Raw genomic sequence first — 14,294 nt, forward strand, 5'->3', positions numbered from 1 at the left:
GAACTCAATGCCTTGGTTCAATAGAAGTTACCTCAGAAAAAGTCGTATACCGGACGCTTCTTAATTCATTGCACCATAGGTACCATGACCTTTGATAAGACTCTGTGTGACCTAGGGTCAAGCATAAAACTCATGCCTCTCTCTGTAATGAAGAGGTTGAAAATCTATGAGGTACAAGCTACAAAAATCTCACTAGAAATGGCAGACAAGTTCATGAAAAAGGCTTATGGACTGGTAGAGTATGTCTTGGTAAAGGTTGAAAACCTTTACATCCTTGCAGACTTCATAATCCTAGATACCAGGGAGGAAGAGGATGAATCCATCATCTTTGCAAGACCTTTCCTTGCTACAGCCAAGGCTGTGATTGATGTAGACAAAGGAGAACTAGTCCTGCAATTAGATGAGGACTATCTTGTGTTCAAGGTTCATAAACCTCATGCTACATCAGCTAAAAGAAGCATCATTCACAAACATGAAGTGCTTCAACCACTCTCTCAGTACAGAGCCTAACAGAGCCCCCAGACACTAACTCTAACTTTGGTGTTGGGCAACCATCATCAAGCTCTAAGAGGAATGGTAGTAAGAAAGTGCCCAAGGGCTGGAGGAATAAGAAAATCCCCACTGAAAGCCTCTCATCTAGCATGAGAGTTATCTTCACTGACAATCTGGTCATTCCACACACTACGAACAAGATTCTGTCTCTAGAACATGTGGAACTTATCCATGAGAGCACAGGCAAAAAAGTCACTGTAAGGGGAGAAATTCTGAGCCCCTATTCATCTCTGTAAGGAGCTAATCGTCAAGCTAGTGACGTAAAAGAAGCGCTTGTTGGGAGGCAACCCATCAATAATTAATATTTTCTTGTTTTTCTTTAAGTTTATTTAAGTTATATTAGTTAAATTTCATGTTTTCTTGAGTTTATGATCATCTGCAGTAATTAAAACAGAAACAGAAACAGTCAGAGCAAAAATAGAATACCCTGGAGCAAAGACATGGCTGGCGTTGAATGCCAGCCAGTGAGGCCAGAATGGGCGTTCAATGCCCATGAAGAGCACATTGCTGGAGTTGAACGCCAGCCAGGGAGCACAATGCTAGCATTAAATGCCAGCCAGGGAGCATATTGCTGGCGTTGAACGCCAGTGATAGGGCAGAAAACTGGCGTTGAACGCTAGGCAGGAACACCCTAATGGGCGTTCAACGCCCACTTAGAGGCATATAGCTGGCGTTGAACGCCAACCAGGAGCAAGAGTTGGGTGTTCAATGCCCACAAGGGGGCAAGGAACTTGAATTTCCTAACCCCTCAGGATCAGTGGGTCCCATAGAATCTTCACTTACCCCACTTTCTTCTCTCTCTTACTTTCACCCTTCTCCACACACTCTTCCCTATAAACCCTAACTTAATCACATCCATATCACTTCCCAAAACCATCACAACTCCCACTAACACCCACCCACTTCTAATTCAAACTTTCCCTCCCATTTACCCCTCCCAGATTCGAACCCTATCCTATTCTACTTCTGTAAATACCCCTTCTTCCTACCCTTCATACACACACTATTCATACACTAAAGCCCCTTGGCCATCTCCTCTATTCTCCTCTTCTTCTACTCTTTTTCTTTATTTTTTGCTCGAGGACAAACAAAGCTTTTAAGTTTGGTGTTGTAAAAGCCTTGCTTTTTGCTTTCCATTCCCACTCATGGCACCCAAAGCCGGAGAATCCTCTAGAAAGAGGAAAAGAAAAGCAATTGCTTCCACCTCCGAACCTTGGAAGATGGAAAGATTCATCACCAAAGCTTATTAAAACCACTTCTATGAAGTAGTGGCAAAGAAGAGGGTGATTCCTGAAGTCCCCTTTAGGCTAAAAAATAATGAGTACCTGGAGATCCGAAGAGAAATCCGGAGGAGAGATTAGGAAGTCCTAACCAATCCTATCTTGGAAGTTGGAATATTGATGGTGCAAGAGTTTTATGCTAACGCATGGGTTACCAAAAACCATTACATTAGTGTGAACCCAAATCCAAAAAATTGGAGCACCATGGTCCGAGGGAGTTTATTGGATTTTAGCTCGGAGAGTGTAAGGTTGGCGCTCCATTTGCCAATGACGCAAGGAGACCCACATCCTTACACTAGGAGAGTCAATTTTGACCAAAGACTAGACAAAGTCCTTTCAGACATTTGTGTGGAAGGAGCTCAGTGGAAGAGGGATGCTCAAGGCAAGCCTATTCAACTGAGAAGGCTTGACCTCAAGCTCGTAACCAGAGGATGGTTGGAATTTATCCAACGCTCTATCATCCCTACTTGTAATTGGTCAGAAGTGACCATTGACAGAGCCATCATGATTCATTATATCATGATTGGAAATGAGGTGGAGGTACATGAGGTAATACCTCAAGAGTTGTACAAGAAAGCTGAAAAGCTTTCCCTCTTAGCAAGGTTAGCCTTCCTCCACCTTATTTGTCATCTATGCAATTCAGGTGGAATTGTCATAGAAGGAGACATTCCTATTGAGGAGGACAAGCCCATCACCAAGAAGGGGATGGAGCAAAACTAAAAATTTAGCACATGGACCGCAGCAAGAGCATGTGGAGTTGCCACAACAAGAAATTTCTAAGATGCTTCAAAGGATGCATTTTTTTCCCCAAGACTATTGGGAACAATTGCACACTTCTGTAGGAGAATTGAGCTCTAGCATGGATCAACTAAGTGTGAGTTCTTGACCGAAGTTCTTGACCGAAGTTCACTGAACCACAAGCTTGATTGAACATCTCTTAGACGGCTAATTCACAACTTCGTTGGGAACTTCTCGAACCACCAGTTCAGCCGAGGTATGGGGAGATTAGGGTTTTTGTGGTAGAGGCTAGAACCAAAGGTGCAATATTCTCTGATCTGGAAGATTTTACATTGTCTGTGGCATCTTGAGTAGGATCATCAAGGGGATGAATTGTAGGAGCTTCACCCTCATTCAGATTGGGCACAAACTAAACCTGGCGTTCGGCCTGAGAGAGGAAGATTGGCGGCCATTAAACCGGCGTTGATCACTTACAGCCTGCCATGGAAAGAACCACTCACAGTTAGAAAAGACAGTAGGAAAGGTTGATCCAGAAGAATGAAGCATCTCCGAAGCCTCAACCTTTCAAGTTTGCAAACCAACCTCAAACAAACTGAATTCAATCCTAACTCTTGTCAATCACCCTCTTACTCATTAAGATATATATACCTTAATTTTCAACTCCAAAAACTAAACAAATCAATCTAGTCTCAAGTTTAATCATTAGAATATCATCATTATATTGTTCATTCAACATGTTCACTCATCAACCTTTCTCCACATTCATAACGTCCAACAACACACCCATTTATCCACATACCATTATAACACGCATAAGTTTACTAAAGCCACCAAATATGCACCAAACATACAATTCAACGTATCTTAAGTCATCTACCCTAAGTTTTCAAAAATCTTATATATTAAATAAACGAAACCTAAACCACACTTTGGCCGATTTTCACGTATTTACCGAGACACCACCAAGGCTCCAAACACAACCCTTAAAGTTCAAAGTCTCCGAAGCAAGGTCTCCCAAACTCCACCAAGATCCCAATGTCCACAATTCAAACTCCAATTACATACACACAAACCTAATTCATGTATATAACACATACATACCCAATTTCAATACCTAACATACTAAATCAAGGAATTGACTAGGGTTATTGATCCTTACCGTACCCACGGACAAAATATTCCAAGCCCGACAAGCTCCGCAAGCTAAATCGAACCTTGAATACCAAATTCAACAAAAACTCAACATAGATGCTCACAATTTCAAAATTCAAAGGGGGTAGAAAAACTGAGGTGAGATTGTGGCTTACCTATGAAATTGTTCCGGTAGAATCGTAGAGCTTGACGCGGTGGTCACGTTGTCGTAAACGGTGCGGCAATTGGAGCTCGGAGCGAGAAGTTATGGAGGTTTGAATGGATTTAAGGGTTTGAAACCCTTCTTCCTTGCTCTCGCTTTCCAGGAACGTGTTTCATTGGTTTGGGATGAAAGAAGCTGAAGCACATTTGATTAATGGGTTGTAGGTTGGGCCTTGGGCCCATTTCGGGCCTGATTAGACCGGTTCGGCCCATTCGGCCCAATCTTGGGCCAAATTCTTTAAAATTAGTGTCAAAATTCTTGTTTTAGTTTTCTCTATCTCATTAAACTATAAAATTTTGTTTCCTAATTTGCTTGATTACTAATTAATTTATTAGTTAATTATTTACTAATTATTCGGGGTTTACAGAAATAATATATGAAGAAGGAGAGAAGTGATTTTATTGTTACTATTGTGCGTCATATGCTTCATATTCTACTACTATTTATACACGTATGAAGGACACTCTTTTCAAACTTTATTAAATACAATCATTCTTAATAACCCAAGTTTTATGGATAATGGACATCCACCTCAGGCAATCTTATCACAACATGCTCATGTATTTTGTTGGTTGGGTGTTAATAATTTTAACATATAATCTTTCAAAAATTTATGTGCCACACATTAATATTTCTGCACTGTACACCAAAAATTTTGTGTTATGTATCAAATTTATGTGCTCTAATTTTTTAAATATATATAAAAAGAGAAGATGAAAAAGATGTTGACGATGATGATAATAATGAAAGAGAAGGAGAGAAAAAGAGGAGAATAAATCAAACAAGAGAAGAAAAAAAACAATGATGATGAAGAAAAAGAAGAAGAATTAGAAAAAAATTAGGAGAAGAAGAAGAAACGCGAGTAAGGAGGAGGATGAGAAGAAGAGTAAGAAGATGATGACGTTGTTGAAAAAAGAAGCACATAGATATGTAACTTGATTGAGCCTTAGCCAGCAAAATTTCGGGTGTAGCTTTATTGGTATACAAATACAAAACTAAAGGAATAAAATTTGTATAATTGCAAGATGATATCATCATGAACATTATTATCTTAAAAAATAAGTAATGTTACATTACTAAAACATATTATTTTTGGTTAATAATTAATAATAATTTATACTCATATTTACAAAAATTGTGTATACAAAAAATATAATTTATATTTATATTTATTAGTATTTTACATATCAAATCAATACAATTTGTATCTATATTTTTTAAAATTTAGACATATAAATTACTAAAATGTATTTATTAAAAATAATTTAATATTTATATTGATTAAATAATAATAAAAACTATTAAAAATGCTTAAAAAAATATGCGGGTCCCATAGTTAACTTTGCGAAGAAGTTGTTTGTTTGATTTTTCAAAAGAAAAAAAAATTAAAAAAGAAAATCGATAATGAAAATTTCTTGCTCACAAAGCCACATCTCAGTATATATGTTCCACTCGTAAAAGCGAGCAAAGCATTGTACGGGTTCGATAACACTCTTAAATTCCAATCTGCTCTTCTATCTTGCTCCGAGTTTTCTCGTCCGATTAGGGTTAGGGTTTTACCATTTCGTCTTTCGGAACTGCTACGCTTCTTTTCTCTGGAGCCATGGAGTCTACTCAAGTGATCAAGGTTCGCATTCTTATTTCCCCTTTGATTTCTCTGTTTCCTTTTACTCCGTTTGCTTATTTGGTCTGGAATCATGATATTCACTTCCGTTTACCATTATCTATGGTTTCTGATGGCACTGTTTTTAGTTATTCATCGATTCATGTAAGAAGCATAGTTGATCGTGTGGTTTACATGACGTTGTCAACCGATTAAATTGCTTTTGATTTGTTTTCGATGCTGTTACGGGCTCTGTTATCTGATAGTTGACATGCGTACCATTCTGATTCTGCTTTTGATGATTTTGTTTTGATGATCGGAGCTGGGGGTTGTAATTTTATATATAACTCTTCGTATTTGCGGAGTTTTCGAAAAGAAGAATGGAATTGAAACCCCAATCAATTATTCTGGTTTTGGTATGAGTAATTTGGTGTTGTCCAGGAACAATTTGTGTTCTAAACAGGGCGTAAACGAAAACTCAAGTAAATTTTGTATGCATTGCTCGATGAGTGCATGCCCTTTTATGTTATTTCTACTTTGGTTTGTTTGAGGAGGTGGGTTATGGGCTAGGACCTAGGAGATCCTTTTGTCATTTGAAATATTTACTCCTTATGTGTTTTTCCTTTTAACTTGTGTGAATATTCACTGCGTTTTTTGAGTTAGGTTGTAACATTAAACATAGCACTTGCTATTTTATCAAGTCTGATTTCATCAACAATTATTGTGTAAGACTGTTTATAAAAAATTTTGCATGTTGCCTTTAATATATCATAGCTGGTCTCCATTTTGTTTCTGAATAATTCCGTTATCACTTTTCTTTGACATCGCTTCTTGCTATGCAGGTCAAGTATGGAGATACCCTCCGGCGATTCACTGCTGGCGTCACTGATAATCACCTGGATTTTGACATGGCTGGTTTGAGGGCCAAGATACTTTCTCTTTTCAATTTAACTTCTGATGCAAACTTTGAGCTTAAGTATGTTGATGAAGATGGCGACTTGGTGACACTTGTGGATGATGATGATTTGCATGATGCAATGAAGCAGCGCCTGAAATTCTTGAGAATTGATGTGCATATCAGCAATGACAGTGGTGCTAAGTCATGTTCCAGCTTCACTTCCAGCGGAAGTGACACTACCTTAAAAAGTAGCGATCATGAAAATTCTTCCTCCACAGCAAGAGGTCCACGGCGGATTATACGAGTGAGATCTTCCAAAGCCAATAGTCAACCTGCTGAGTCTGAAAATGGAAAATTTGGGACAGAGCCGATGTCTGAGGTTCTTCAGAAGTTAGCAAAATCAAGAGTTACAACTGGGAATGCAACTTCTGCCAATGGCAGTCAACAGGTGGATACTGAAAATGCAAGTGGAGCTACACCTGTTGTCAAAGCCTCAGTGACTGGGAACCCAACTTCATCTGATGCCAATCAACAGGTAGAGGCTGAAAATGCATCTAGAGCTGTACCTCTTGTTATAGCTCATGATGCTTTGAATTCTGTCCCAGAGCCCCTGCGGGAATCTGTTTCCAAGTTAATTACTGAGTTGCTTACTTCAAGCCCGGTGATTGCTCAGGCTGTTGATTCAGCTTCCAAAACAGCAAATTTTTCGTTCAAAAAATGGCAGGCTATTGCTGCAGCTGCTTCAAGTTCAAAAAATGGTCTCCCTGGAAAATCTTCCTCTCCCAAGGCAAGAGATGCAGGTTCTACATCTGGGGTTGCAGCTTCCAATGCTAGCCAAACGGTGGAATCTGAAAATGTAGCTAAATCTGTAGCTATGGTTGTTACTCCAGATTCTCTGAAGTCTCTGCCAGAGAACCTGTGCGATGCTGTTTCTAAGTTTACAACCGACTTGCTGTCTTACGGACCAGTGGCTGCTAATATTGCAGATTCCATTTCCAAAATGGGAATTCCAAGTCCTTATTTCCAGGCTCATGTTTCAGCTGGTGTAAATTCACAGAATGGCATTCCAAGAGGATCTGTTCCTTCTGAAGCAAGGAGATCAGAGTCTGTCCAGGTGGATTCCACTTCTACTGCTGGGCAACAGGTGGGAGCTGGAAATCCAGATAAAGGTTTTGTGCCAGGAGTTGCCCCAGTTGATCTCAATATACTTCCCAGTGATCCCGGTGCATCTCACACCACTGATATGAATGCTACACCAATTGCACCAGCAGTCCCTGATGGTGATGGCAAGAAGGGTAAAAAGTGTACTGATGTTAGTTCAAGTAGCAAGGATGAAAGTATGGGGGTATCTCCAATTAATGCTGCTCTTAGTAACTTCCCAACCCAGATACCTCCAAATTATACTCCTTCCTATTATTATCCGTTTATGGGAGTGCATCCTGAATCATCATCCCAACTCAGAAGGCAATTTTTTCGCTCAATGAAAAAGAGCCCAAATTCCGCCGAGGCTAGTGGCATGTTCCACAAAGGAGTTCGCTGTGATGGTTGTGGTGTCTATCCCATTACTGGACCTCGCTTTAAATCCAAAGTGTTAGTATGGATTTTAAGTCTGATGATTTTTAAAAGCTCCTTACATATGTATATGATAAAATAGCCTTTTGAGGTTTGTTACCATGGTTTTGTTGTTTTCTGCAGGAAAGAAAATTATGATCTCTGCAGCATCTGCTTCATTAAAATGGGCAATGAGATGGATTATATCAAAATAGACCGTCCTGTGTATCATTCCCCACCATTCTCCTCGGGTGCATATGAACATGTATTAATAATTCTGCCATTTATACATCTATCTTTTACGTTTTCTTTGTTTTTTGTTATGATACATTCATGTCTATTTCTTATCTTTTTTTCTTTCCTTCAGGTGCAGCCATCTTGTTTTATGGGGCCACCAATGCCAAGACCTTTAGTGATGCAACCACCTCTGATGGGTTCCCCAACATCGCCACATGCTTTTAGACCAGAGGCTTTGTTCAGGGAGGTCACCAAACATGTAAAGCCAAAGCTGGATAGTCGATTTGTTTTGGACGTCAATGTGATAGATGGTACAATGATGGCTCCATCTACTACATTTACAAAAATCTGGCGGATGCGCAACAATGGCACTGTAGTGTGGCCCAAGGGGTCTCAACTAGTTTGGATTGGAGGAGATCACTTATCTGAGTCTCATTCAGTTTACTTAGAGGTTTGCTGAAACTCCCATGGTTTAATCTCTTTTATTCTTTTTTGAGATATTTATTTGCATGGCAGTGTTTTGAGTGCTCTTTGATTAAACATCCCAGGTTCCTGAGGAAGGTGTTCCTGCTGACAAGGAGCTTGACATTGCAGTTGACTTTAGAGCACCGCAGCTTCCTGGTCGTTATGTTTCATACTGGAGGATGGCATCTCCATCTGGACACAAATTTGGCCAGCGTGTTTGGGTACTCATTCAGGTGAAATGACTATGCTTTTGTGATTTTTTAACTTCATGGTGATTTTCTTTATACATTTTGCTGGGAGAGCTTACTGTGAAGTGCTAGTTTCTATTGGTTTGATAATATATCTTCTTCCTTTCATTATTGTACATGCAGGTTGATGCTTCCCTCAAGGATTCTTTTTATGATAGCTCTCAAGGTCTGAACCTGAATGTTCCTCTTGATGTTGGTGGCTCTGGAGGGCCCCAAACTATAGATATTAATGTTCAACCTCTTGAGGATGATGCATTTCTTCAAAACCTGAATCGTATTGCTCCCACCAAAGCTGTGAATCCAATGGCTGATAAACAACCAAGGCAGGAACTGGAAAATAGACTCCTCCCTGTTGATGCTACATTTGTTGGCCCCGTTGCATCCTCTCCTGCAATTTCTTCAGCTGCTGCTTATTGTGCCTCAGCCCCTGCAACTGCTGCAACATCTTCAGATGCTTCCTATCCCATTATTGATTTATCTGAAACAGCCCCAACTGCAACGTCTGATCAGCAATTCTCGGCTGTCGATACACAGTCAACATCCATGGGATTGGGAGGAAATGGTTCTGTTGAAGAGACACTCCTTAAAGAACTGGAGGAGATGGGTTTCAAGCAGGTTGACTTGAATAAAGAGATCTTGAGGATGAACGAGTACAATCTGGAGCAGTCTGTGGATGATCTCTGCGGTGTTTCTGAGTGGGACCCTATCCTTGAGGAGCTGCAAGAGATGGTAAGCGTTGCTTTGCTTCTTGACTTTCTAATTTATCTTGGTGTTTATTATCTGATTTCCTTGATTGCTTCTATGATTATGGACTAGATATAGTTTTGATTAGCGATACGGTGTTATAAATGTAGGGATTCCGTGACAACGAGATGAACAAGAGGCTGCTCAAGAAGAATAATGGAAGCATCAAGCGCGTTGTTATGGATTTAATCAATGGAGGAGAATAGGCTTATCTGAAGTATTTCTTATATATATATGCTAATACTAATAAACAAAATAAGTGTCAATCATGCTACTATATATATTCGCCAGGTACTTTTAATTATCTCCTTAGATCTTACTTGAAGTTGCGCTGTCGTGCTATTTACAACAGCTTTTGGTTATTTTGGGGTTATGTATTATGAATTTTTTTCCCCCCCGGACAAGATTATGTATGATGTTGACTTTGCTTTAATATGTATATATTATATTAAGCTTATATGTATATATCTTTTTTTTTTGGTCTGGTCTTGTTTCTATATATCTTCTGAGTTCTAACCTTCATATAACTGTCATGTGTATCTTATGTATATGAGCTTTTTCATATAATTAGAGGCTCTACTTATCAGTAGCTCTCGCAGAATAATTAAAAAGAAACAACTCCATCATCTACTTATTTATATAATTACAAGATTTTAAACCATCATGCTTAAAAATCTCGTAGTTGTTATTATTATTATTATTATTATTATTATTATTATTATTATTAGTTTAAGGAGGAGGAGGAGGTAGTTAAAGAATATTCTGGGGGACTGACCGAAGAAGCTTTTTACGGTTATAGATTTGCAACATCTTGGGGGTATGGATCCTCTAATTTTGACAAATAATAAAGAGGATCATGGGTTGGCTTATGGAGCATATGTCCCAAATATAAGTCGAAGGACCGGTGAGTTTTAATCTGCACTTGGCTAAATGAGGTTAATGATGAACCTGTTACTACTGACCAAAGTGTGTGCATAGGTTTCCCGTTCTTTTTGAACATTTTCAGAAAAGCCTTTTCAATGGCTACAATTTAATTAATGGTATCTAAGAAAATCAATAATTGCAGAATAACCCCATTTTGTACAGATGGGTCTGGGCCTATTGTTAGCCATTCTTCTAATTATTTTGCTCCCAAAAACTAAATTACGTATCCGTACGGCGTACGGGAGGTGATTTCTTCTAATAATCTTAGATTCTTACTATTAGAAGAAACCGTTGAACCACACTATTATAGGGTTACTAAGATGCTCTTATATGTTACATGTGCTATGATTTATATATTATTTTTTTTAAAATATAAAAAAATTAAAGTTTTTGATATATTTAGTGTATTTATTGAAAAAGAATAAAACTTTTACTTCCTTGAATCGGTTAGAATTTGTTATGATTTGATATGCTTTATTGTTTTTATAAAAGTTTCTTGATTTAGATTCTATTCTTGAGATGCATTTAATTCTTATTTTGGTGCATTTCGTTATTTTTCTATGACCTTGCTTGATCGCAATAAAAGGTATCCTTCCGATTTCTCGCGAATACCGTTCGTGTTGTTTGTCCTCTTGAGTTTAGTATTCCTTCGAATAAACTCGAGTTTGTTTTAGTGTAACGTGTGATTCCATAAATAGTAAGCGATGTGTTATTTCTTTGGGACACAACTTGTCGATGAGGGAGGTGAAACTTGTAAGTGTGCGACGTACAAGAGGTTGTGAAGATAAGTTATATTGAAGTTTGGGAAGTTGAAGCTCTAAGGGTTGGCACGAGACCAGCGTGCAAATATTAGTTTTCACACCAATCTATTTTATAACCTTTTGCCATATTATACTTCCATCTCAAGTTTAATGATAAAATCATGTAATCTTTTGGATTAAGCCTATTTTGTAGCTTTTGCTTCATATTAGACTTTTTCTCTATATTTATGCCATATGATTTTTTCAGTATTTGAAATTATATATGCTAAAAATTTTTTTGCTTCTTCTCTAATATGTTTAAAAGTAAAGTTAGTATAGCAATTTTCGAGAACGAAACTTTTTGTAAGTGGGATAGGATGTAAGACATCGAATTTTTAGAAATTAAATAATATGTTATTTGTGAATTAATATATTTATTTATGATCTTATTCTTAGAAAATTATTTACCAAAAATAATTAAATTAAAGTGACGAGACTTGACTTTGAGTTTAAAATTAATTAGGATTTATATAAATTCCATAATAATTGGACATTTTCTAATATAAAATTTAAAGTTTTAGTAATTGAAAAATAATGAAGATTTGTTAATTTAATTTGATGAATAAGAGAAAATTAATTTAATTATTTTTAATTTTAAATTAGAGTACTTATTTGAAAATAATTTGTAAGTTGGTAAGTAGTGTTATCAAAAGTAATTATATTGAACTATATTTGGTTCTTAATTAATACTCTACACTACACTTTGTTTAAACTAATTCTAAAAACCCTAATTCCTAAATACACAACTCTAACCTTAACCCTTTCACCCGGCCGCCAACTCCCCTTTCACCCAAAACACACACACACGGACACACTCACTCAACACTCCACCCATGCAACACACACAACAGCGAAGAGGAGAAGAGAGGAGAGGAAGAGATGGCACCGACAAGGAGGGACACCGCTGTCGATCCATCAAGCGCAAAGAAGAGAGAGAGAGTTCGCGGAGGAGAGGAGTGAGAACGAGCCAGAGATAGAAGAAGTAGCATTATCGCCGTCACTGGAGGGGAACCCGACCGTCCTCGTCACTGCCATGCGCCGTCGTTGTTGCAGGCTTCGAAGAGAGAGGGAGCTCGCGAAGAGAGAGATAGAAAATGCATGGCCAGGGAGAGGAAGAGGGATACCTTATCGTTGTCGAGCTCCTCCGCCGCTGTTTGCCATTCTGAACTGCTCCATTGCCGTCGAGAATCGCTAATGTTGCCACCATTGGGTCCGCATGGAGAAGCGCGATGGAAGAGGAGCCGTTCACCACTGTTGCTGCTACAGGTTGCGTCGTCTTGATTCTAGTCATCATATGGTACTATTGTTGCTAAAACCACCGTCGGAGCTACTGCTGCTCTATTTCGCCATTCTTCCTTAGTTATAGTAAACTTTCTTGTTCGAAACCCTTGCCGTTAGTATTCTATTAGAGTTTGTTAAAGATTTTAAGGTATTTAATGTCATAGAGTTGAGTACCGTTATTGCATGCTGTGTTTGTGGTTGATGCTGCCACGGGAAACAGTCGGAGCTAATGCCACTACTGTGAAATAAGGATAAAAGAGGAATTGTTGCATATAATTTCCAGATTTTGGTTAATTGATGTAGGATTTTTCTTAAAAACTTATTTTATTTCATACCGTAGGGTATCCAAGGATCTGAAATGTCGACGCGATGAGGATGATCAAGGCCACTGTCGGGATGCCAAGCGAACATGAAGTGAGCATATGATAATGGGAGCCACCCTATTTCACTGAGAAAATTTTGAAAGCCAAACTCCCAAAGAGCTTCAACAAGCCTACCGATATGAAATACGATGGGACGAAGGACCCACAAGTGTACCTTACGACCTTTGAAGCCAGGATGAACCTAGAGGGAGCCACCGATGCGGTTCAATGTAGGGCCTTTCCGATAACCCTAGCCGACCCCCGATCAAATGGGTCAACACACTCCTCAATGGCTCCATAGCCAGTTTTGACGATGTGTCCAGGATGTTTATGGCAGAGTTCACTACCAGGATCACCAAAGAAAAACATCCGATCAACCTACTCAAAAAGACTAAAAGAGAGGATGAATCCACGAGGAAATACCTCGACATGTTCAATGATAAGTGCCTAACAGTCGATGGACTTACGGACTTGGAAGCCAGTCTTTGTCTGACCAATGACCTCATGAACAAAGACTTCAGGAAGCACCTAACCACCAAACCAGTCTAGACCATGCACGAAATCTAAAACATTGCAAGAGAATACATAAATGGCGAAGAGGTCAGCCAAGTCATACCCGCTAATAAACAGCAGCACAATACTTTGTAGAAATCCACCATCAATAGATTCCCCAAAAGAACACTTCAAATCCACTGCCCCGAACTGGCCACTTAGGGTGGGAAAATTCACAAACTACAAACCCCTACCAGCCCCAATCACCAAAATCTATCACCAGATAGCGGAATGAGGCATCCTCTCGAAGGCTGGACAACTGAAGGAACGGACAAGCGGCAACAAGAGTCTATACTGCGACTACCACCGAGGATACTGATGCGTGAGCATCATTAGTATCTTTTCTGTATGATTTATATGGCATTATATTGATTTGTTAGAGGATTTTAGTGGATTAGTCCCCATTGGATGCTACTTTGAGCTTCTATGGTTATTTGTTGATTTCAGGTAGCATTCGGATGAAGAATTAGTGAAAAATGCAAGAAGAAGCAAAGGAGGCTCATGCGTACACATCATTGGCACAATAAGAGAAGTCATACGTACGCATATGCTACGCGTATGCATGACTGAGCAAGCTTAACAAGGCCAATTCTTCTCTGGACAAGTGGTGCTAAACACTACGACTCGACGTTTAGTGCCGAGGGCCTCGTAAATTAGGCAAGACTTTATGGATGTTGGGCGCTAAATGCCCACTCACTGGCATTT

The 14,294-nt window shown here is 38.9% G+C and overlaps 1 protein-coding gene across 1 annotated transcript; it reads left to right on the forward strand.

The window, feature by feature from the left end:
- Positions 1 to 5,343: 5,343 nt before the first annotated feature.
- On the forward strand, positions 5,344 to 10,153 carry LOC130964844 (protein NBR1 homolog). Its single transcript, XM_057889905.1, has 7 exons — positions 5,344 to 5,551; positions 6,370 to 8,015; positions 8,121 to 8,241; positions 8,344 to 8,664; positions 8,762 to 8,911; positions 9,050 to 9,655; positions 9,781 to 10,153. The coding sequence occupies exons 1-7, from the start codon at positions 5,528 to 5,530 to the stop codon at positions 9,874 to 9,876; spliced, it is 2,964 nt and encodes a 987-aa protein (XP_057745888.1). The 5' UTR covers positions 5,344 to 5,527; the 3' UTR covers positions 9,877 to 10,153.
- The last annotated feature ends 4,141 nt before the right edge of the window (positions 10,154 to 14,294 follow it).

Source organism: Arachis stenosperma, chromosome 1 (genome assembly GCF_014773155.1).
Source record: "Arachis stenosperma cultivar V10309 chromosome 1, arast.V10309.gnm1.PFL2, whole genome shotgun sequence".
Taxonomy (NCBI): domain Eukaryota; kingdom Viridiplantae; phylum Streptophyta; class Magnoliopsida; order Fabales; family Fabaceae; genus Arachis; species Arachis stenosperma.